Here is a 22,508-nt window from a genome sequence, read left to right as displayed (position 1 = left end):
TTTTTAAAAATAGAACATTTAGAAGATTCTGAATTGGTTTCATGTACTGTGGGAGGTCTAGCCAGTAGGAAAATACTATGTGAACTAGATAGTTGCTGCAGGCAATTCTATCACATTTGGGTGTGTCTCCAAATTCCAAAGTGCTTGTTTCTTCAGCTATTAGTCTTTGTCTTTTTATTTGTATTGGTAAATGAAATAGTTCTCTGGATTATGGAATAGTTTGGGCAAGTGAATGCAGCCTACTGTAGTAGTGGGAAAAATCTTGTGGAGCTCTCCTCAAAATCTGAACACAAGAAAAGCTCCTCTAATGTCTGTAATAGTTCCAGTGATATCAAAGTCTGTAGGATTTACCCTGATGGTATATGCAATGATCATAGCAATACTACTACTGTTAAAAATTTTCACATACATGTTAATTTGGAGTTTTGAAAAAGTAAAAATGTTTCTCAGCAAACCAACAAAGGTAAATTAATTGCTTACAAGGAGAAAGAAACAACTCCATTTCATAGAGAATTATAAATTATGAGCAATGTCACTTTAAAGAATCAATTCTGGCAAAAACACTACATTTCTAAAATACCTGTAGGCATTTCTGGTAACTTACAGAAGAGGGACATCAAGGAACATTTTCCTGACCTATGTCTCAGCTGTCACCGAGCTACATCTTTGCTAACAAATTATTGCATGGTGCTAGGGACTGTTTTCCAGTGCTAGACCTAGATCACCTGTACTGCTAAATTGTTAGAATGTCTCTGATGKTTTTTTTTGCCCATGCTAACCAGTGAAAAAGCTCCCCAGAAATTCCCAGGCTCAGTTCTACGGTTAGCCAGACAATGAACCGTTCTCAGTTAACAGTTCGGCTGCAGCCACCCTGCTGTGGAAGGTAAGAGCGCTCAGTGGATGTGGGCTGTTCCACATCTATTGGTCTCGGTGCCAGAGAATAGTCCTGGGCATGCATACGTTACTAGTAATACCTGTGAGGGCTCCCAACTTGGGCAGTCACTTAAAACTGTCAACCTCAGGTATTAGCCTTTATCCTGAAATGCCAGTCGTAGCTGAGTTACATTTTAAGACTATCTGTTACCACCTCATACGTAATAGTTAACTAACTGTTGCAAGTTCCATCTTCAGGTTAAAGCACACCTCTGGAAACAGGAGTTGAGCCATGGCCACTACTAGTTCTTACTCTCGCTGTCTTTCGTGTCCCTGCTTCAGGCATGACTGTAGCCCACCTAATTATTACCAAACCGTTATGAACTGCAACCTGACATTAAGGTAAATCAAAATTAGCTCAGTTCTTCAGGCTGTGAAGTAGGCTGCAGGCTGTTCTTGTAGCAAGGATGGGTCTGCCAAAAAAAGGGAAGAGTAGACAACCAAAGGATGGGTATGAGTATGGCCATCTTACTGCAGCTGTCAGTCTTGCAGCTAGGGCTCTAGTCTGCTTCCTCTACTGTGCTACTTTGCTCACATTTGATTTTAACTTATTCATGTGTCAGGGTGGTTAGAGGTGGATTCCAGGCCTGTTAGAGCACTAAGGCAGTCCTGTGATGGTACTGTGTGTAGAAGAAATGAAGCATGGATGCACTTTAACATAAAAAAGTGATTTAAAATGTAAAGGTCTGTACTGAAGTAGTATACACCATGAATTAATTAAAAGTGAATCATATGTAACATAATTGTTTATAGCATTATTGGTCTAGATTCACACTATGTTACTCTGATGAAATTACAAGTTAAGTTGCATCGAATGAAAGTACTTCTTTGATGAACTAGGCTAATAAATGTATGCCATTGCATTTGTGGATTGTAAAATTCAGTGCATTTTTCTTACAAAACAGAACTGGATTTGCTAAAGGTTGTGTTAATTTAAGTTTGTGCTTTTACATATTATAGTGTTACAGTAACCTTTAAAAATCATTGAAAGATACAGGACAGAAATGGGCTGTTGAGACAAGTGGAAATGCAAACATTATTTGCTTGAGATAATGTGTGTGACAATTTGGCTGCAACTAATAATTTTGATTCTAAGGTGAATTTACTTTTTGCTTCCAAAAGTTATGACAACAGTGCTAAGATGAAAGCTGTTAAGATTACAACATATGAATTTGAAAAGTAATCTGTTTTGACTACATCAAATAAAAAGCTATTGGCATTTTCACAGTAGGTACCTGCTCCAGAATTGAGSTCTGACAGTAATCTTGACCCCTGCTCCTACAGCACTCAACAAAAATAAATGACTTGGCAAATTAAATTCAATGGGCTAACTGCAAGCTCAGTTGCTTGCATAGCTTCCAGTATGTATAAATAGTCATAGAATGCTGCTACCTAGTTTCAAATGTAAAAGTCCTTTTGATAATATAATAATATAAATTTTTTGTAATGAACTGGGTTTTGTTAAGCTTTTCTTTTCTCCTATTAACATACATATATGGGAGATATTACAGAGTTTGATCTTTGCTACTATTAAACAACAAATGCACATGTCTTCTCAAATATAATGGAACTCTTGTTCTTAGCTAATCTATCTACAACCCACCTACTTATTCCATGTTTTGAAGGGTGGAGGCTCCTGTGTTATATATGGACTGACTCCAATTCAGTCATTTAATACTAGCTGTGATACTGAAATGCAAGTGAACATGGTGTAGGGACATATGTGCTGCCTGGGTATGAGCCAGGACAAGCCAAGAGGAAATCTGGCCATGGTTGTTTGTTGTTATGACCAAGCTAATTAGCTGTATTAACAATCAAGGCTCATTACTTTGGACTCAGTGTTGCACTAGCTTGTCTGGACTGTACCAGAACAAGCTGGTAAGCTTCCAAAGCACTGTTTTGCACCTTCTGTGTTACCACAATTATGCTGTTGAATGAATTATGCTAGCTCTGACAGCTCATAATGTTCACATCATAGCCTTGTTTGTACTATGGATGGAAACAAGGAAGGCAAAAGCATGGTCTAACCCCATAAAGCATGTATTTAGCTGTAACAGCTGCTCATAGCTCTGATGCCTAAAGGTGTGAGAGTGAAAGGTCCTGTTTTCTTCTGTTATTTCCCCCCTCCTGAGAATATATGTGTGTGTGTATATATATGTTTGTGTATATGTGTGTGTGTATGTATATATGTGTGTGTATATATAGATATATGTATCACTGAAAATGTATATCACTGAAAATCACTTTAGCATTAAGGCTTATCCCAGTGTCAGCACATTTGGCTTGGATTGTAAGGGCTTTAGGGTGGGAAGGAGAGTCTCTTCTTCAATGTTTGTCCTGACTATCCTGCCTTATCTACTATTTGCACTGCCAGCCAAAACTAATTGTGGCACCTTGTGTATCTTACAAATGCCTTACTCTTTTAACATGTCCCTCTAAAGTAGTTTGTAAGGATATCATTCTAAAAACAAAGGCCTCCATGGAAATAAATATTTTTGTGCTATCTGATTGATTTTCTGATACATGTTCAAAGACAGAACTATTTCTAACAGCATGAGGAGTGTGTTTGTTTTCCTGTTTGATTACTGACTAGAGCACGAGTTGATACACACTCCTAACTGGGTAGGTGGAAAGGCAGGACAAAGATTTCATTTCTGTGCCAAGAAACCTGCGACTAGAGCTGCTAACCTTTCTCCTCTGATTATTGTAACTTCATGCCAGTGAAATCTGTGGATCTCAACCAAAAACTCTCAACAAGCTTCCTCTTATTTCTGAAAGAGGAATCATTAAATTTGCAGTGGTCTCTTTCCAGAGTGATTACTGTATTAAAGATCTGCTGTAAGTGAGCCCACAGTCATTGAGCAGTGTTTTCCAGCCATGACCTGAGAAAGACAATGCTTTCCCTGTTTGTAACTTGACTTTGTTGCTTCCCCTGGGGAGCTACTAACATGGCTTACAGGGAATGAATTTACAAAACATCAGTAAGGATTTGTTTCCTAGGATGAATAGCCATGCAAATGTGTCTTTTATTGAAGATACATGCTCAAAAAGCGTGAAAAACTCCTTCTGGAATACAAATCTGGCTAGCTTAGGGTTTAGGCAGTTCTGTGTTTGGCTGTGACTACAGGAACAAATAGTGCATGAGGGTTCTTTTCCAGCAGAAGTAAAGCAGGTGTTAGGGTAACACTACAAGAAACTAACAGCATTTGCTTTTATGTATTCCATCTAGTTTAAGGTAGGTCATCTAAGCTCCCTGTATAATCAGTAAGTAGAAATGAATGCTTCCGGACCTTCTCAGATTTTACTCACTGCAGTGGGGAATCCCTTTCACCTTTCCTTCTATATACTTGTTATGCTGGAAAACCTTCTGGATTTGCCTACACCTGTCTTTTGATTACTGAGAGCAAGCAGGCTGTGCATGTCAGTACCTCTCACTTAAGTGCCTAAAATTAGATGGGGCTGAATCCAGGTTAGATTCTGGAACTACCAGTTCATCAGTATAGAGAGAACAGGGTTATGAGAATAAGATTAGGCTTGGGAAGGTGTGCTAAGCTTTAAAAATAGTTGTTTAAAAACAGCATGTTTTGGATTTGATAATATTTTTAGCTACCTTTATCTAACTGTTAGCATATTCATAACTGGTTTTAGTAGGCCTTCTGTATTATAACCTCTAGAGGTTGGATAAGTCTTTGTCCATCTTGAGAATTTTAGAAGACCAATGTATGTCTGAAATGGCACATTCCTTTGCAGATCTAATATCCAGTTCTGCAATCTCCCCGTAAGTAGACCTCTCATCAAAGTTAATAGTAGTTATGCAAGAAGGTCCAGAGAGTATTCTATTTGCCTGACTGTTAAAAATGTTTCAGATGAGAGCTTCACAGTCCCAAATAAAAATACAATCACTGACAATCCAGTCCCAATAAGAAGATAATGTAAGAACAATACATATGTGTGTTTGTCAGTGCATACAAACACATGCACATTTTAATAAAGATAATGGTGAATAAAATTTTCAAGTGGAACTGAAAGCCTTTTCATCTGCCAAAACCAGACATTTGCCAAGTTTGTCTTTCATCCTGCAAAGGGTGATAACCTTGATAATGCCCAAACCAGTATATGAATCTGCACTATCATTCAGTAAATGCATTCCGTTCAATCAGTTTTTTGCAACCTACGATTTTAGTTTTAGCAGGTAAGTAGACAGGCAGCTGCATTTGTTTTCATTGATGTGGAATATTAAGAGGTTTTGTTTGCTTGCTTGTTTTTAATCATTTATTTTCTCAGTTATGAAATACAGAAAAAATCTTGAAACCAGAAGAAAAAATTCTGTTCTCCAAAACTTCAGCAATAAGTCCTGTATATACGCCAAATTCCAAAATACTTAGGATCTGCTGCCTTTTCAGTCAGGTGAAGTTTTGTCTCAGTAATAATTCAGTAACTACTTTATATTACTCCTGGCTAGTTTAATTAAAATCTTATTTTACATTGTTCAATTTTCTATAAAAATAAATAAGCAGTCTAGCACAGGGGAAATCCTGATCAGACACTGTGGTCAGTCAGATTGTCCTCAAGTCCTTCAGAAAAGCCGATTCAGAAAAGCTTAGGTACTTTGTCCAGTTATTATACAAGCCTCTCCAAATCCTCCATAACATAGTCGCTTCATAATATTTGGTTTTACTCAGTTGTAGTCAGAAGCAGGTTCTTCAGTTCCAAAATATTAAGTCCACTGTAACAGAAGTCATAGATTTTGCAGCATACATATTATTTTAGCAAAATTAGACTGTATCATGAAAATATTGGGCCCAACTTGAGCTTACCTTTAAGAAAGCTTTGTGTCTCCTCTTTCCTTTAACCTCTACCTTTTCTGTATGCTAAGCATGACTCTGTAGAACCATACACTTTTCTAGTCATTTGCTTTGAATTTGTCCTTGCATTCTGGTGAAGGGGAAGAATTCATAGTGCCGCTGATAGAGCACTAATTAATTCCTCTGATCTTTGTCAACATAAACCTATTTGGCCTTATGTTCTATGGTATTTTCAAGCACATTTTTGGTATTGTAACATTATGACTGTAATAAATTCATACTATGCAACTTAAGAAAAATGTAATGAGAAGGAAAAAGACTTTGTCTTCAAAATACATTTCAACCATTGAGGAAGGTAGATATGATTTCTACTGTGCAATGGGAAAACTGAGGCACTGCCTGTGGTCACATAGGTGTGTTTACATTTATATGTCCAAAACAGGGAGGGAAAGGATAGCAAAGGGGAACTGATACACACTCAGGCTGTAGCTGGCTATGTGTTCAAGCTGGTTTACTTTGCAAAATTGCTATGGATAGACAAGCTGAAAAAAGGGAGGAAAAAAGAAGATAAAATTATTTCTGTTATGTGGGATAACACTTATCCTCCTTTGCTTTTTGCTCTTTTTTTCTTACAAGCTGTAGGACTTAATATTAAGATAAAAGACTACTCACATTCCACTGAAATGAAATAAGATTGATTTTGTTTTAAATGCTGGATGTAGGGAACTACAATCAAGTCTTTACCCCTTTGGTTAGCTGGAAAACATTTTGAAAAGCAGCTCCAGTTATGTATCATGTTCCAGTCTGGTTTCAACAACAGGAATCTGTGAGAACATTTTATTTAAGGTTTTCTTATCCCTGTTCACCTTTGTCTGTTTGCACTGAAGTGAAAAATGCAAGGAATTTTCTGGCTTGTGCATAGGACCCAGCTCAAATGAGTTTAATGAGATAACACACTTGTTTTTGCACACACACTCATACCTACTGACACACAAAGTTGAAAGTGCAGGAGGCAAGGAAAAGAGCACAATGCAGGTATAACAATTACTTCTCCAAAATAGGCAAACAAATACTCAAAATATAACTTTGTGTTAAGTCAAGTAAAAATTCTTAGTAAAAATTCTAAAGCTTTTTTAAAAAAGATTATATTTTACTTGCTGAAAAGAGTGAAGTGCTCTCCATTGTCTAATGTGAATATTATACTCTCTTTTTACCTTGAACATAAGATAAAGAAGCATTAATGGACATTATTCCCCTTTCACCAGAACCAGCATTTTACTTTGGAGATGATGAATACTATGTTGACGAGAGTGCTGGCTATGTTGAGGTACGTGTCTGGAGGACAGGAACCGATCTGTCTAAAGCTGCCTCTGTTACAGTGAGGTCTCGCAAATCTGAACCAGTAACTGCAGAGGGTAAGTTACTATTTTACTCTAGTTTCATAATACGTCTCAACAATGAACGCTAGTACATTTGATCTTACTTTGATATAGGTTCAGCTACATGAGATGGAATTCCTGTGTCTCCTGTTTTTAGCAGGTCTTATTATTATTTAAACAAATTATGTACTTATTTATGGAATTTGCTCTCAGTACAGAAGTAGGAGCAACTTTGAAGTCTAGCACTGAGAGAAATGTCTTCAAATGTTCATATAAAATATTTTCCCACAAAGGCCATTGATTTTTGCCTCAACAGTGTTTGCTAGGCACAGAGTTATAATCACCTTCCAATATGAAGAGTCTACTCCTCCCACTTTTACTGTAGACAGTAAGAAATTATTGTCCAATATCCTGTGTAGCCACCTTRCCTGTGTAGTTCAGTGCTGCTTTGACAGAACCTTCATCTGCAGAATCAAGTGCTGGTGTACCATATTTTTTTTATGAATCAGGATGTTTAAAACTAAGACAGACCAATTATCTTCCTTAGATGCTTATACTGAATGTAAGCAGACAGTAGAGTTCGTCTGCTCAGCTAATTTTCAGATAGGCAAAATTGTGTAAAACTTTACTCTTACGATAGGGATCTGGGGAATCTACACGTTTGCCTATAGCATGTCTTTCTACATTTGTATGCTTTGTCTTGAAAAAGGAAATTATTAAGAGGTCTGAGAAAAATATGTGATTACTTCATTTCTGAAGTTTTACAGGGCTTTTTTACATGAGCTGAAGTCTTTATCTCATCCTGAATCTTTAATTATTTTTTTTCTGTGGGAAAAAAAACACATTTCCATAAAGTAAGAATCGATTCATTGTGCCAGGACCTCCTGGATTTTAGCCTGACTCTGGAGCAGGGAACCAAAATTCACGGCTGACATGGCTCTCAGGCTCTCTAGTCTGTTGGTCACAGCCTTGAAGCTCTGACATGGCTGTCTGCTTGCAAAAGCTGTGGAGCTGGTTCTCAGTCTTGACGTGATGCAGCAGTGGAACTGCTAGGCTGAGCTGACAGTCCTGACACCCTGCCTTAGAGGCTCAGGTCTGGGGTAGACCAATAAGGATGCTAGGCAAGTGCCCATCAAATGATGGCCTTGCATCTGACCAACTTTTGTCAAATTCACAGAATTCCAGACAAACCATTTAAATTTCCATGAATCTTTATTCCCTCCAGAGATTTGTTTCAGCAGCTCTGCTGCTGCTTAATCTCCCTGAAAATGCACATTAAAACTCAGTCTTTCACTGGAGTCCTAGGCACATTTACTGCTTTGGTTCCCAGACATGGTGTCATGTTCTAGTCAATATATCTTGTTTCATTTGCTTCCTTGTCGTTGGTTTGTTTTGGGTTGGCTTGGTTTGCTTAAAAAACAAAACAAAAAACAAAAAAACAAACCAAACACAGATAAAACTTTCTTTAACAGCAGAAGGTGCAAAACCCCACCTGACATGGTCTGGGCAAAATTTGATTCTTTTGTTTTCCATTCGTACTTGTTACACAACTCCTCTGAACAGCTGTTCTTCCTTACAGTTAGCTCACTTTTCTGCCTCCCTTTCTACGTTAGTCACAAAACTTGCAACTTCATTACAGAATAATATTAATTTTCTTTCCAAATGACTCTGCTTCATTTCCAGATTCTCTCTCAAAGCTTTATGCTTAGTTTCAGTTCTCACTTAAACCAACTTTACTAATTTTGCCTGAGTAATTTTTGATTTACATAGAAAAGAATCAGGCCTGTTATGTGGCTTGTATCATTAAACAAAAAAATGACCAAATTGTTTTATTTTATAGTCCAACTTAAACGGTCAAGAGATATTTTTGCTTTACATGACTGCCAAAAATTGGCAAATTTTAAAATTATATTTAAAGAAAAAACAAATTTACCTGTTGCTAAAATTAACTGCCTAATGATAGATATTTGTATTTTTAATTACATGCAGTGAAATTTGATATTTTTCCATCTGGTTTCTCTTGGTAGCTGGGGTAGATTATGTGGGCATCAGTCGTAATTTGGATTTTGCCCCTGGAGTCGATATGCAGACGTTTCGCATGGTCATTCTGGATGACCTTGGACAGCCGATGTTAGAAGGAACTGAGAAGTTTGAGCTTGTGCTAAGAATGCCCATGAACGCTGCCCTTGGAGAACCAAGCAAGGCTACCATCTTCATTAATGACTCAGTCTCTGATTGTGAGTATTAATTATTTGTACCTTTTTACATTTAATTTACAGTGTATTTCCATGCAGGAGGTGGAAGACTGCTGAGATTTATGTTATATGTCTGATGCAATATAGCAGAACAAAATTTAAAATAATGAACAGAAGATATGATAACTTTTGCAGTCATATTTTATACATGCTTTTTATATTTTTCTGCCCAGTGCCTAAGATGCAGTTTAAAGAACCTGTATGTGTAGGCAATGAAAATGATGGACAGATTTCTGCCATGATATAYAGGAGTGGGGATATCCAGTATACATCCACTGTGAGATGCTATACAAGACAAGGTTCAGCTCAGGTAATGATGGACTTTGAAGAACGCCCTAATACTGACAGTTCCATCATCACATTCCTTCCTGGTAAGCTCTTGTTATTTTAGAAGCCTTTAGTCTATTGAGTTGATTTTTTTTTTAAGTGTTTTAACATAAAATGGTGCCAAAAAGACTGCTCTGAAAAACAAAGTTTTCTCTATACACATGGGTAGAATGTGGGCAGATGATGTTTCTTGTTCCCTTTTGCTTCACTTCTGAACTGGAGAGATGATCAATAGGGACCAGAGGGACATTTCTTCATAAAGGATCAGCCTCCAGCCTGAATGCAAGGGTCTTTGTGATCCACCATAGTCCAAGCAGGTTCAGAGTAACACAGCAACAATAGCACAGACCTGCTGTGAGGAAAGAAACTTCGGAAGTTCTGCCCTTCATTAGGCAGATTTCTGGTAAATGTATTTGACTTGCACTGAAATGATTAAAAGACCTTTCAACAAGGATATAGCTCATTTTTATTCTTTGCTCTCTCATTTCTGGGTGACTGTTTTTCCCAGGTAGGCTTTCCTAAGCTAGTCCTCCAGTATCAGGTTCTTAATATGTCACATTAGAGATGAAACACAAATAAGTGAGGTGTCACTGCCTTGAAAGAATATTGCCTGATGCTCTCTATTTGTGCAGAAGACAGCTTAGTCTTTCTGTCTTTTCAGTTTACACACACACAATATTTTTCAAAGCTCTGAAAAAGTATTGTCATCAGTATGTAATCCTTGGTATGCCTTTATCACAGAAATCGTGAGCTTCACATTTGCATATACATGTACCATGTATACATAAACTCTTTTGAAGATTTATTCAGTCTGCTTTCATTTGGAACTGGCCTCAACCTTGGTGCTATCATGTGCTCCATGCCTTTGCCATTGCTTCTGCAAAACCAGGAACCAGAGTCCCACTTTTTAGGATTAATAGACACAGGCCCCTTACGGGTGACTTTTTCCTCTTTTCTTCTAGTGTCTCCCTACTGTTTCTTCAACAAAGAGGTCTGTTGGGATCATACTTTGTGTCCATAAACTCCTCAGGCCTGTTTAAGATGCAGCAGTTTCAATACAGTCTCCTGCACGTTTCCCTTGTAAAAATGAGCAGGATAAATATTTTGGATTTTTTTTCTCTTAATGGATAATTTATTTTCTATGAGGAAAAAAACACTTCAGAAAATGAACACAGTCAGCATCCCAGATGTTACACAAATGTTTATGACAAATACCAAATTCTTCCTTGCAGAAAACACAAGGTGCATAAAAAAGGAAGATACCTGTGCCTCAGCTTAGGCCTGCTTCTTCTCATCCCCTTCATCTTGAAGAGCCTTTATCATTATTAGATGCATAGTGATGGAAAAACCTTGCAAATTGTCCCCATCTCTCTTGTATCCTGTGCCGTTCYTTTTGTCAGGGATGTAGGAATCATTCTCCTGATGATGAGACCACTAAGCATAACATTGGGAGCCAGATACTCTGCATATTACTTACAACTTTTGTTGGTCTTGTAGAAGGCCTAAGTCCTTTATTCCCAGAGTCTCAGAACATTCAGTAAGTTTAGACACATATATTTGTGGGTGATCAGTTAGACCAGAAGCAGCCTGTGGGTCCATGAACTTGGAGAAATGTGCTGTAATACAGCAAAGAACACCCTAGTTCTGCATGATGTTATCTTCATAATAATTGCAGGTGAGACTGAGAAGCCTTGCACACTTGTGCTTATGGATGATACTTTCCATGAAGAAGAGGAAGAACTACGTCTAGTTCTTGGCACTCCAAGAAGTGATTCTTCCTTTGGTGCCTCTATTGGTGAACAAAATGAGACCCTGATAAAGATTCGTGATGATGCAGACAGTAAGAAATTATTTTGTTACTATGAAACTGGTGTCTGGAATTCCATTTGTGTACTTCTCTGAAAATATTTTTCCTCTAATTACAGAAGCTATTATTAAGTTTGGTGAGACCAAATTTAGTGTGAGTGAACCAAAGGACACAAGGCAAGTAGTAGTGGTAAAAATCCCAGTGCTTCGTCTGGGAGACAATTCCAAGGTTTCTGTTGTGAGAGTTCATACAAAGGATGGGTCTGCTACTTCTGGAGAAGACTATCACCCTATATCAGAAGGTAAGAAAAAGCTCCTACTTTCACTCCAATGAGTATCATATCCTACTATTTTTTTTTTATTCATGACTGTAGTGTAATGTTTGAAGAATGAAATAACTTTGTGAATAGATAACTTTGCAACCACATCCATTAATATAATTTTCTATTCAAATTCAAAAGGCCATTGGAACAGGATTCCATTCCTTTCAAGCCTAATGCCCAAAAACTGGATGTGCAATGTTCTGTCTATAATTAAGAGTGGAGTCTTAGCAGTCCTTATAAGTACTGTAGTTTGAGCAACAGCTATACTAATAAATGAGAAATTTATAATGATTTGRAATGCACTCCTCTATGATCATAAAACTTCTAAACTGAAATTTGAAAAGGAGATTGTATTCATAGCATTATACTGTAAACAGTAGTTGATTAACCCAATAATTACAATCAATAATAAAGTAACATTTGAGAGAGAAAAGGTAAAGCAAGATAAAGGGATTATAAGAGTAAGATCTATGTAGGACAGAAATGTCAGTAAATAATTAGAAATGTATTTTGCAATAAAGAAAAAAATGACTACAGACAACAAGAAGAAAGGCAAAACACTAGAGAAAAACTACCTAATCTAGTTATGAGACTTGAAATGAGCTTCAGGTGGGTCATGTAAATCGGCTCTTCGGCTGGGCTCACCAGCTGCTAGGGCTGTCATATTTGTATGTGTATGGCTGTAGTGATAGTGTAACTCCACTCCACGCACAAATATGAGAAACCTGACTCCATCAACCCATCCTATCTTAAGAAGAGGTGACTGCAGAATAATTTGCATGCACCTCTGGTAAAGGCATAAAATGGGATCCAAACCATCAGTCTTCTGGAAAATGCACCAGTTGCTATGTTACTCTTTTGTGATCTCTGTAATAGATCCTGGATTACAGCTCCATCTCACATGTTATAGAGCAAAGCATTCCCTGAGTTTTCCCCAAGTACTTCTGTACTGAGCCCAATAACCGCTGGTTAGAGAAAGCAAATGCTTCAGAAAGGCCATCCAGTCTGGATTTCAAAGCACTGGAAGATGATAAATGTGTCTTAGTATTTTGTTTCACTGGTCAGTCCCTATCATTCTTTATAATAAAATTGGTACCTTCTTTCCCATTTAAACGCATGTAATTCAGCTTCCATCCACTACTGCTTATTATGCCTCACTCTAAAGAGTGCAGAGCTCATTAGCATTAGCTCATTAGTATTTTTTCTCTATGTTGGTGTTTACATATACTAATCAACACATCACTTTTTGTAAGGTTTTTTTTTCATTTGGTCCTGACATAATTTTTGTTGGTCATTTCTGTGCCATCTTCAGTTATTTTTATATCCTTTTAAAAATACAGACATTAGAAATGTTTCTGCTTTTTTTGTATCACTCTCACCTATTCCATACAGAAATGTTAATAGTTTCCCAATTTTTTCTTCACTGTTAGTAGCTAATACGTTCAAGAATAACAGTGTCCTTGTAATACTGTCAGCTAAGATAGAATTTTTCATCCACCATGACCTCAGAAGTCTTTTCAGAGACAATGCTTTTCAAAAGATAGTACCTCTTTTTATAACTCTGGCTTCATGCCTTATTTTTTGGTATATAGTATGGTATTAAAATGCATTGTTTGAATAAACCCAACAATACTATTTATGTACTATTCTGTAAACTTTTGGTCATTCACATATGTTGCCAATAATGATTTAACAATTAGTCGCAGATCAGTTTAAAAATATTAAGTTCTCTTAGACTAAATCCTAGTCATTGCAAATCTCTTTTATGATGATGAGGTTGCTCCATTTTCAGTGATTTGTGTGTGTGTGACTTGCTATTCACTATTATTTTTAGCATGACACAGAATAAACTAAATGAACTCATATGAACATTTGGAATTTGAAAAGTGAGTATTAACTGTGATATCTTATGGATGAACCTAGAATTACTGCCTGACTGTTGTGATCAGAAGATTTATTTTTAAGTATCTAATTACATTTTTAGAAATCGAGTTTAAGGAGGGTGAAACACAGCACTTTGTGGAGATTGAAGTTCTCTTTGATGGAGTTAGGGAAATGAGAGAAGCCTTCACTGTGCACCTGAAGCCTGATGAGAACATGGTTGCAGAAATACAGGTAAATAATTGATGCAAAATATTCAACAGCAAATCTGGTAAATAGATCTCTTTTTGCTTTTCAGCTTATAGCTTTATTCTTCCTATAAGGTGTATACATGCTATCCTGGCTTATAACTTAAAAGCCAAAGTAGATCATTCCAGCTGACATTGCAGCACCTATTCAAAATATTTTGTTCCCATGTCAATAGGGTTCATGGAGTGATATGAGAGCGTATATAGAACAGAAATCTTCAAGATATTYTTCCAGATAAATTTTCTTCATCAAATCAGTCCTAAAAACTGATGTCCTCTTGGAAACAGTGACTAGCAATAAAGTATAACCTCTAAACTGCAAAAACAGCAGTCATATGAAATATAACTTCTACTGTCAAAACAATGTTAATACTATGCTTGTTGCATAAACTGAAATAACCACACATTCTTGTAATCTGGCATTATATCATATATACTTTTAGCACAACAGCATTTTCCTCTGATTCTCCACAAAATATTCTTCAGACTCTTTGGCCCTTTCATCAGGATCACACTTTAAGTAGTCTGCCTCCAGGTAGGCAGACAGAAGAGATACATCCTTTGTTAATGATAAACTCCACATTTCTCTCAGGCAGTTAAAGCACAGTACAAATCAGAGTTCTACCAGAATACTTAAGCGATTCAAGAATGCTGAGACACAAGAAGTTAAATGATCTGGTACCTTAAGTTCCTTTTAACACTTGCTTTTATCATCTGCAATATGCTTTCAAAAAAATATATATATACACACATATATATATTTGTATATACATGTGTGTGTGTATAAATATATGTGTGTATATACATACATACATATACATACATACACACACACACACATATATATATACACACACACACCCCTTACCCTTAACCTTGCTTTGAGGAGGAAGGATTGGACTAGGGATCTCCACAGGTCCTTTCCAACCTCAATTATTCTTCGATTCCAGTGCCTCAATCATTTTTCAGTTGCTCAACAAACTGAGTTTTATAACTTGTCTTGGGACAGCGTTTGAAAGGCTAGACATGTTCTGATCAAAGTCCAGCTAGAATATTTAAATGTTCACAAAGAACTGTTTCTGCCTTTTCATTATCAGTCAGCCAAGGCCATTGTGTACGTTGAAGAAATGAACAGCATGGCAGATGTCACCTTTCCTTCAGTCCCTCAAGTTGCATCCCTTTTGATATATGATGATACTTCTAGAGCTAAAGACAGAACCAGTCCCATAGCTGGCTATCCTGTCATCTGTATCACAGTGAGTATCTATGTGAAAAGATGGAACAAGATCAGTATATGGATATGGATTTGTTTGAAGGAGCAATGTGTATGGATTTGTTCATTATATGGGTTTGTTCATAGGAGCAATTGGCTTTTATATTGCCTGTGAGATGTGGTAGAGGACTGTTTCAAAGCAGGACACCTTCTTCATATAGTATTTATCTCTACAGAGCAGAAAATAAACAGTTCTGTGTCTCTCATAAAGCAGCACTCTTTATTTGCCTAGGATATAGTTGTTTCATATAAAAGTATGTGCTATGAGGACTGTGATATACCTTTTTTTTTTCTTTACACAAAATGTTCAGGTAAGCGATATGAAAAATAAAATGGTGTATGATTTAAAAACAGTTCCCTCTGTCGTTGCCTCTTAAAAGGAAAAGCTGGCTGTTACATTTATCAAATAAGTTTAAAAAGTTATCCTTTCACAGTGAAGAATTAGAAAACGAGCAAATCAGTAAATGCCAATTATAGCCTCAAACCTTGTTTGTCTTCATTACAGTTCCAGGTTAGGTAATACACTCACACTCCAACAGCTAAACACCACAAAAATGCTTTAATGGAGCCAAGTCTCTAAAAGTTCTGCTGAAATAGGGAGGCATAGAGCTACTGCAGTCTAATCATCATTGCACATATTTTACTTATTGGGACGGAGAGGAAAGGCACTCCTTATCAGTCTGTATTATTGTAAATTACACATAAGTTTAAGGTAGAACTGGCCTAAGAGCTAATCTGATTTGTTTGAATAGCAAATCAATTTTCAGGATACAAAAATCAGAAAAATATGTTTCACCTGTCCATCAGCAAGAACAGTCCAATGTGAACACAGTGTCTATGATTGAATGACTGTATACTATTTCCTGGATTGCCTTGACTTAATTTAAGATGTAATTTGTACAGTTAAAATCACTAGAGATAACAGATGAGCCACTGTTTTCAGTGAGTGTCACAGACTGAAAATGAATATTGTTCATTGAAGTACTACAGCCTTCATTCGTTGCAGTTTTGTGATAAAATAATTTGTATGAATATTCATATGCATTGAGGAAGGATTTGGTCTGTCTGCACCTTCAGTTTATTTCTGATAGCATTCATTATGCACAGGAATGGTTCCCCAAAATACAAAACAAATAGCAAGAAAACAAAACAAAAAACTTAAAATGAGAAGTGTATTTACAAAATTGGACCAAAGGGTGAAATTCAAGTTAAACTAGTATATGGAAGTGCAATTTGTACCTGCATAACTATGTTAGGTTTTGACCAGTAAACCATAATTTTAATTAATGATATTTTTCATTTCAATAACCATAATTAAACCTACTTTTAATTTAGCAGAACAGTGCTAAAAGCATCACTGTCAAAATAAGGTGTTTACTTAAGAGATTTGCTGAAGTTATCAGTTCCATGTTGCTGAGTTTCCTGACTCTTGATAAATTAAAATTCCTTTGCCATGAAGCAAATAAATTGTTACACATCTGCCTTGTTCTGCAGGCTTGCAATCCTAAATATGAAGACTTTGACAAGACTGGTTCGATATGTGCCAGTGAGAACATTAATAATACTCTGACACAATACCGGTGGCTTGTGAGTGCGCCCACTAGTCCTGATGGTGTTACTAGCCCCWTGAAGGAGATTGACTTTGATACCTTCTTCACTTCCTCCAAGATGATCACGCTAGACTCCATTTACTTTCAAGCTGGTTCTCGTGTCCAGTGTGCAGCTCGTGCTGTGAATTCAGATGGTAACGAAGGTCTTGAGCTTATGAGTCCTATTGTAACTATAAGCATATCGGAAGGTAAGACATCATCACCTGCTGCAAACCCCTAGATTGCTTTTTGATCCCAAATTCCATCCTAAAAAATTCTGGTGACGTGACAAGGAGTTTTAATGTCACAGTCTTACCTTTTCTTCAGTTGTTCATAGAGATGTCCAGACTCAGAAAACCTTAACTTTGATTGCTAAAGGAAAAAAATACATCTTTGTAGGCACAGAGAAAGCAAGAAGTGGTGCAAAATCTGTTTTCTCAGCACAGCAGAAAAGTGTATAAAGGGAATGGTTCTCATCTTTGCTAGTCAACTTTAAATAGTTCGCTGCTAACAAACTTGTGTGTTCTGGAGAACAGTATTAAGTGTGCATTGGAATTAATGAAGCCTGGTTTCTGTTGGCTTTGAAACTGTAGTAATGTTGCGGTATGATGTCATCTCCTGTTAGTCATTGGAGAGTACACATGGGAGTGCTATTACCAATATCTAGCCAGATGAAAAGSTTCATTTGGCATTCATGCCTTCATAGACACATGAGAATCAGTACCAGAGATAAACTTTGATTTGGTTTGGTTCTGTTACTGGAAACAACTGGTATCCATTAACAGGGCATAGACTGAAACTTTTTCTATGGTTTGGTTATTCCTAATATTCGCCCTTCCTCCCCTCCTTCTTTCTCTGATTCTCTTTCTCTCTCTCTCTCTCTGATTCTCTGATAACTAATAAAGGTTGAACTGATGCTGCATGCTTTCAGTCAGTGGAGATATTCTAGTCTACCTCCTTTGCCCAGCTAGCTATTTTCATGACACTGGTACTGAATAGCATTACAAAGCAGGGGTTGAGAACTGATATGCGAGTGGTCTGATGGTATATGCTATTTCATCCTAGAAATTGCAGATACTTCTGATTATTGTATAATCTGGAAAATGAGTCAGCAACCAAAGTAAAATTTCAAAACATTGTATTTTATTACCCTTCTGCAGATAATACATATTCTTTGTGTCACCTATGCTGGTTTTGTAGTTGCATTAACTATTCTGTTTTTTATAAGGTCTTACAGTGCATAATAGATTACATGATGCTTCATTTGCATTATCATTTTAATTTCCTCAGCCTTTCCAACTAAATATTTGAGTTAAAAAAATTTGYTTCTGCTGAGTTAGAGCTTTAAGAACTTGGATTCCATCTATTGTACAGAATTTCTATTTGCCTGCTTCCTTTATTCCACATTTTGACTGTAGGCTCAAGTAACCTTTGTCTGTGCTAACAAGAATCCTATACCCGAAAGAGGACTCTGTCTAAGGGTATTGTCTACAAGATGCAGGGCCTTGCTTTTTAAAGACAGACAACTGGGTGCTGCATGAGCTGGTCTGGTTATGTGAAACAGACTGGCTATGTTAGTGTTATAATACACTACTTGAATTAAAAATGACAAATTAGCAGGGCTAGTTGGCCTATGCCCATCACTGAACAGCTATGTGTGTATTACTTGCAATACCTAAGCTAACTCATTATGTTGAAGTCACCAATTCTGAAGAACATATACAACATAAGGGCAAAAAGTTAAATAGTGCTAGATGCTATTTTGAAAGAAGGTTAATGGTCAGACAGACTGGACAAAATCCTGAATATTTTCAACTTTGAGGGTGTTTGACCTCCAGTGCATAGACTAAATTCTCAAAAGGAGGTCAGACTGTGCAGAAAATTGCATTTTAGCCTCTTTAGCACATCTTATTTGCATTTGAGAAAAAATAAGCCATCATTTGTGCAGAAGAGAGGTTTTGTTTTACCTCACACCAGAAGGTTCCAACTTAGCGCCCTTGAGCCAAATGAAGTCCGCCAGAAGATGAGACCCTGCACTCCTCTTTTCTCATAACTCCTCAAGCAGACAAAGAGCAGAACATGGACTAAGAGAACTGTCCTGATGTTTCACTTCTGCTAGCTTCTTTCTTAGGGGACCTTGAGATCCTTTAGCCATCCCATGACAGTGTGCTACAATTCATGAGAGCAGGATGAAGACACCACTGCATTGAACCATGTGACTAGAAATTGCATGGATCTCTGATCATATGGTTAGCATGTTACAAACCTAATCTGCTGGTTTTACAAGCCAGGACTAATACTGGAAGAGGCTGCCAGAACTAACACAGGAGCAGAAGAAAGCTGTAGATTCTCCGTCCTTGGAGAAATTCAAAACTCAACTGGACAAAGCCTTGAGCCACCTGGTTTGACTTTGAAGCTGACTCTACCTTGAGCATAGGATTGTATCAGATGACTTGCAGAAATCCCTTCCAACTAAAATTAGTTTATGACACTGTGATTCTAATTACATACTGCTCACTGAGGGAACAGGAGGCTTATAGGGTCCTATGAAGGCATATATAGGTCCACACCCTAATCCAGTGCCAAAAGCAACTGAATACTGATGAGGTATTTTCCATAAGGTTAGGTATGTGTTTAAGGGGGTGGGAGGAATTAATGGATAATATGCCCCTGAGGACTTCAGTAAGGAAGTACGGTACCTGCTGCTTACTTTGCAAGTACAGTGACACACACAACTGAATATGTACAAGTTCGGTGTCATCACCTGGTTTTGAAAATGTGATCCAGTTGATCAAGTAATGGTTTCTGTTTGAATCATCATATGTAGAAATTCCTGTTCAAACCTGTGATAAATGCTGCACAAAGCATTTACCTGTCATTTCAGAAAATTATCTTTGTTTTGAAAATCTATATAGTGGAAAAAATGCTTCCAAAATTAATGCAATGCAAAGTATGGATTATTTTCTGTGAACATAAAGTTGCTTCCTCCATTTTCTCTTAGGTCTTTGTCAACCTCGTATGTCAGGAGTAGTTGGAGCAGAACCATTCTCTGCCAAATTGCGTTATACTGGCCCAGAAGATCCAGATTATGCCAATCTCATCAAACTGACAGTCACCATACCGCATATTGATGGTATGATAAAATCAGATGTGGAGTATATAACAAGCTATTTAAACTATCTGAGTTATTTTATTAGTCATGCTATTTTAAATAGCCAGAGTCATAATCTAATCTTTAAACAAGTACAGCCAGAGAAAAATGTCATGAACAAATAAGTCTAGTTTGCAGCAAGGTGCATATGGTACTGTATTGATACATATTCTTTGATCTGAAGATTAAGTGTTTTCAGATTACTTGTGTAGTTTACATAAATTGGGCTAGACCTACACTTTGTAAAACTCCTTTGAAGCCCATAGAGTTATATCAAGGAAGAATTTATCCTGTGGAGTATTAAGTGTTGTACAGCTAGTATTCTAAGAAAAGTAAATAAGTCTCCTTAGACTCCTAGACGTCTAAATATTGATTATAGAATGCCCTTCAGAGAACAGAGTTTGATATAAGCTTGGGAGTATTGCCTACACAATGTGAAAATGTTACCTTAATAGCTGGGCATGTATAGCCTAGCACTCAACAGACATAAGTCAAGCTCTCCCACCCAAAAACTGCAAATCACTAGCTGTTTGACTTGTAATTAATTAATTATCATGGTTATACATTTATAAGTTAAATATAATTGTGCTCATTTATTTCACAGGGTTTTAAAGTCATTTTAATGAATATTTATAAATCGTTGTATCAAGTTGTGCTAAATACAATATAAACTCACTAAGCTGCACTATCTTGTGGGAAATCAAAGTAAAATAATTTAAAAATCAGACTTTTGCATAGAAAATGTATTTATTTTAGCAACTGTTGTTCAGTTTTAATTATTTGAGAATAATCTCTTTTATGTCCTATCAAAAAACTACACTATACTTGGTCTAACATGGAAGAATGTAATCTAAAATAATATTTCTGAAAATGGACCACCACTAAAGTTATCCTTAAAAAATAAATAAAGCCTTTTAATCACTTACATGCTTCTGAAAACTTCACGCAATCCTGACTGAGAAATATCTTGGGAGATCTATAATTTTTTTACTTGCTTTATCGTAATGTAAAGACATAATTATTGTGGATATCATTCTCATATACACTTAGAGTATCTTTATTTGAATTCTAAAGTACATTAATTACTGTAAGTTCAAAATACAGAAGTACTGCATAGCATTCTTGGTAGTTGGCAAACTATGGGCTAAATCAGAGAACTGTGGCCATTGAAATTTTGTGATAGTGTTATAATTTAATCTTTTTTTAGGCATGCTGCCTGTTATTTCCACAAGAGAGCTCTCCAACTTTGAGCTGACACTTAGCCCTGATGGAACTAGAGTTGGAAACCATAAGTGCTCTAACCTGTTGGACTACACAGAAATAAAGACTCACCATGGTTTCTTGACTGATGCTACGAAAAATCCAGATGTGATTGGAGAAACCATTCCCTATCAATACAGCCCAACAGTTAGAGGCTCCAGTACCTTACGCTTCTACCGCAGTCTGAGTCTGGAAGCCTGTTTATGGGAATTTGTTAGCTATTATGACATGTCTGAGCTCCTCACAGATTGTGGAGGCACCATTGGGACAGATGGACAGGTACCAAATTGTTACTTGATTCTGTAATGTGTCCTTAAAATGAAAGACTTCCCTTTTAATGTACCTGTGCTAGAAGTAAGTGGTTTTGGTATTAATTTAGTCTAAAAAGAAAAGTTTTCTTTTTTTCTTTACAGTATATAGAGTTCCCCTAAGCCCATCTTATTTCTTAAAGCTATCAATATCCATTAAATACTAGTAGACTATGTGYGAAACCCTAGTCCAATTGAAATTAAAGGAATAATTTCTTTTGACTTAAATTTCCTAGGATTTTCACCCAACTTAGTTTTACAGTATTTTAGGACAAACATCCCACTTTTACTGTATTGTAAGCCACCTTAGTTTTTTCTTAGAATGAGACCCTTCTAAAACTTTGCTGTTAGCATATTGATAGTACTGGACTATTTAGTATACTATTTAGTATTAGTCCTGATGTAACTATCTTTAAACAGAGTTTAAAAAAAAAAGAAAAAGTGAAGAGCCTTCCTGCTAATAACAATGGACTGTACTGTCCTACCAGCTGCTTGGCCCTGCTAATCTCTTGCTCTCTGTGACACAAAACCTGTCAGTGCTGACAGCACAGTGGTCTCGTTACCCAGTAGAAAATTCCTTGGGCAAGAAGCAAAAAGAAGCTGCCAGTGTGGGATGGCTAAAGATCAGAGCTGTGAAAGTGGTTTGAGGATTGAAACAAGGAAGTTAGATCTTCAGGTGTCCCTTGGAAAATGCTTAGAAATCTGTAGTAACATGGAATCAAAAGGATGTAGCATTTCCTCTGCTGCAGTGACAGCAAAATTTATCCCAGTTCTTCCCTGTACAATCACTTGCTTCATAAGATTGTCTGACTCCACAGTCTCCAGAGTACAAAAACTGTAGCTGTGAAGATCAATACTTTATGGCACAGAAAAGTCCCCTTGGGGAATAATCCTATAGGCTGAAAGAAGGACTGGAAATGTAGTACCTTATTTCAGAAATGTCCATCCATACCATGAGAGCTGTGTGGCA

At 36.8% G+C, this 22,508-nt stretch overlaps 1 protein-coding gene across 1 annotated transcript in view; it reads left to right on the top strand.

Annotated features, from left to right (window-relative positions):
* The window catches only part of FREM2 (FRAS1 related extracellular matrix protein 2), a 143,208-nt gene that overhangs the window by 97,326 nt on the left and 23,374 nt on the right, over positions 1-22,508 (top strand). Inside the window, exons 7-16 of the mRNA XM_026078317.1 lie at positions 7,004-7,153; positions 9,145-9,354; positions 9,546-9,743; positions 11,375-11,539; positions 11,625-11,807; positions 13,813-13,943; positions 15,055-15,213; positions 16,725-17,028; positions 19,821-19,952; positions 21,178-21,509. Coding sequence (XP_025934102.1) covers positions 7,004-7,153; positions 9,145-9,354; positions 9,546-9,743; positions 11,375-11,539; positions 11,625-11,807; positions 13,813-13,943; positions 15,055-15,213; positions 16,725-17,028; positions 19,821-19,952; positions 21,178-21,509 — 1,964 coding nt within the window. The remainder of the gene's footprint in view (positions 1-7,003; positions 7,154-9,144; positions 9,355-9,545; positions 9,744-11,374; positions 11,540-11,624; positions 11,808-13,812; positions 13,944-15,054; positions 15,214-16,724; positions 17,029-19,820; positions 19,953-21,177; positions 21,510-22,508) is intronic.

The sequence above is a fragment of the Apteryx rowi genome, unplaced genomic scaffold (genome assembly GCF_003343035.1).
Source record: "Apteryx rowi isolate R43461 unplaced genomic scaffold, aptRow1 scaffold_478, whole genome shotgun sequence".
NCBI lineage: Eukaryota > Metazoa > Chordata > Aves > Apterygiformes > Apterygidae > Apteryx > Apteryx rowi.
Note: the sequence above shows the minus strand (reverse complement) of the source record. Positions and strands in the feature narration are given on the sequence as shown.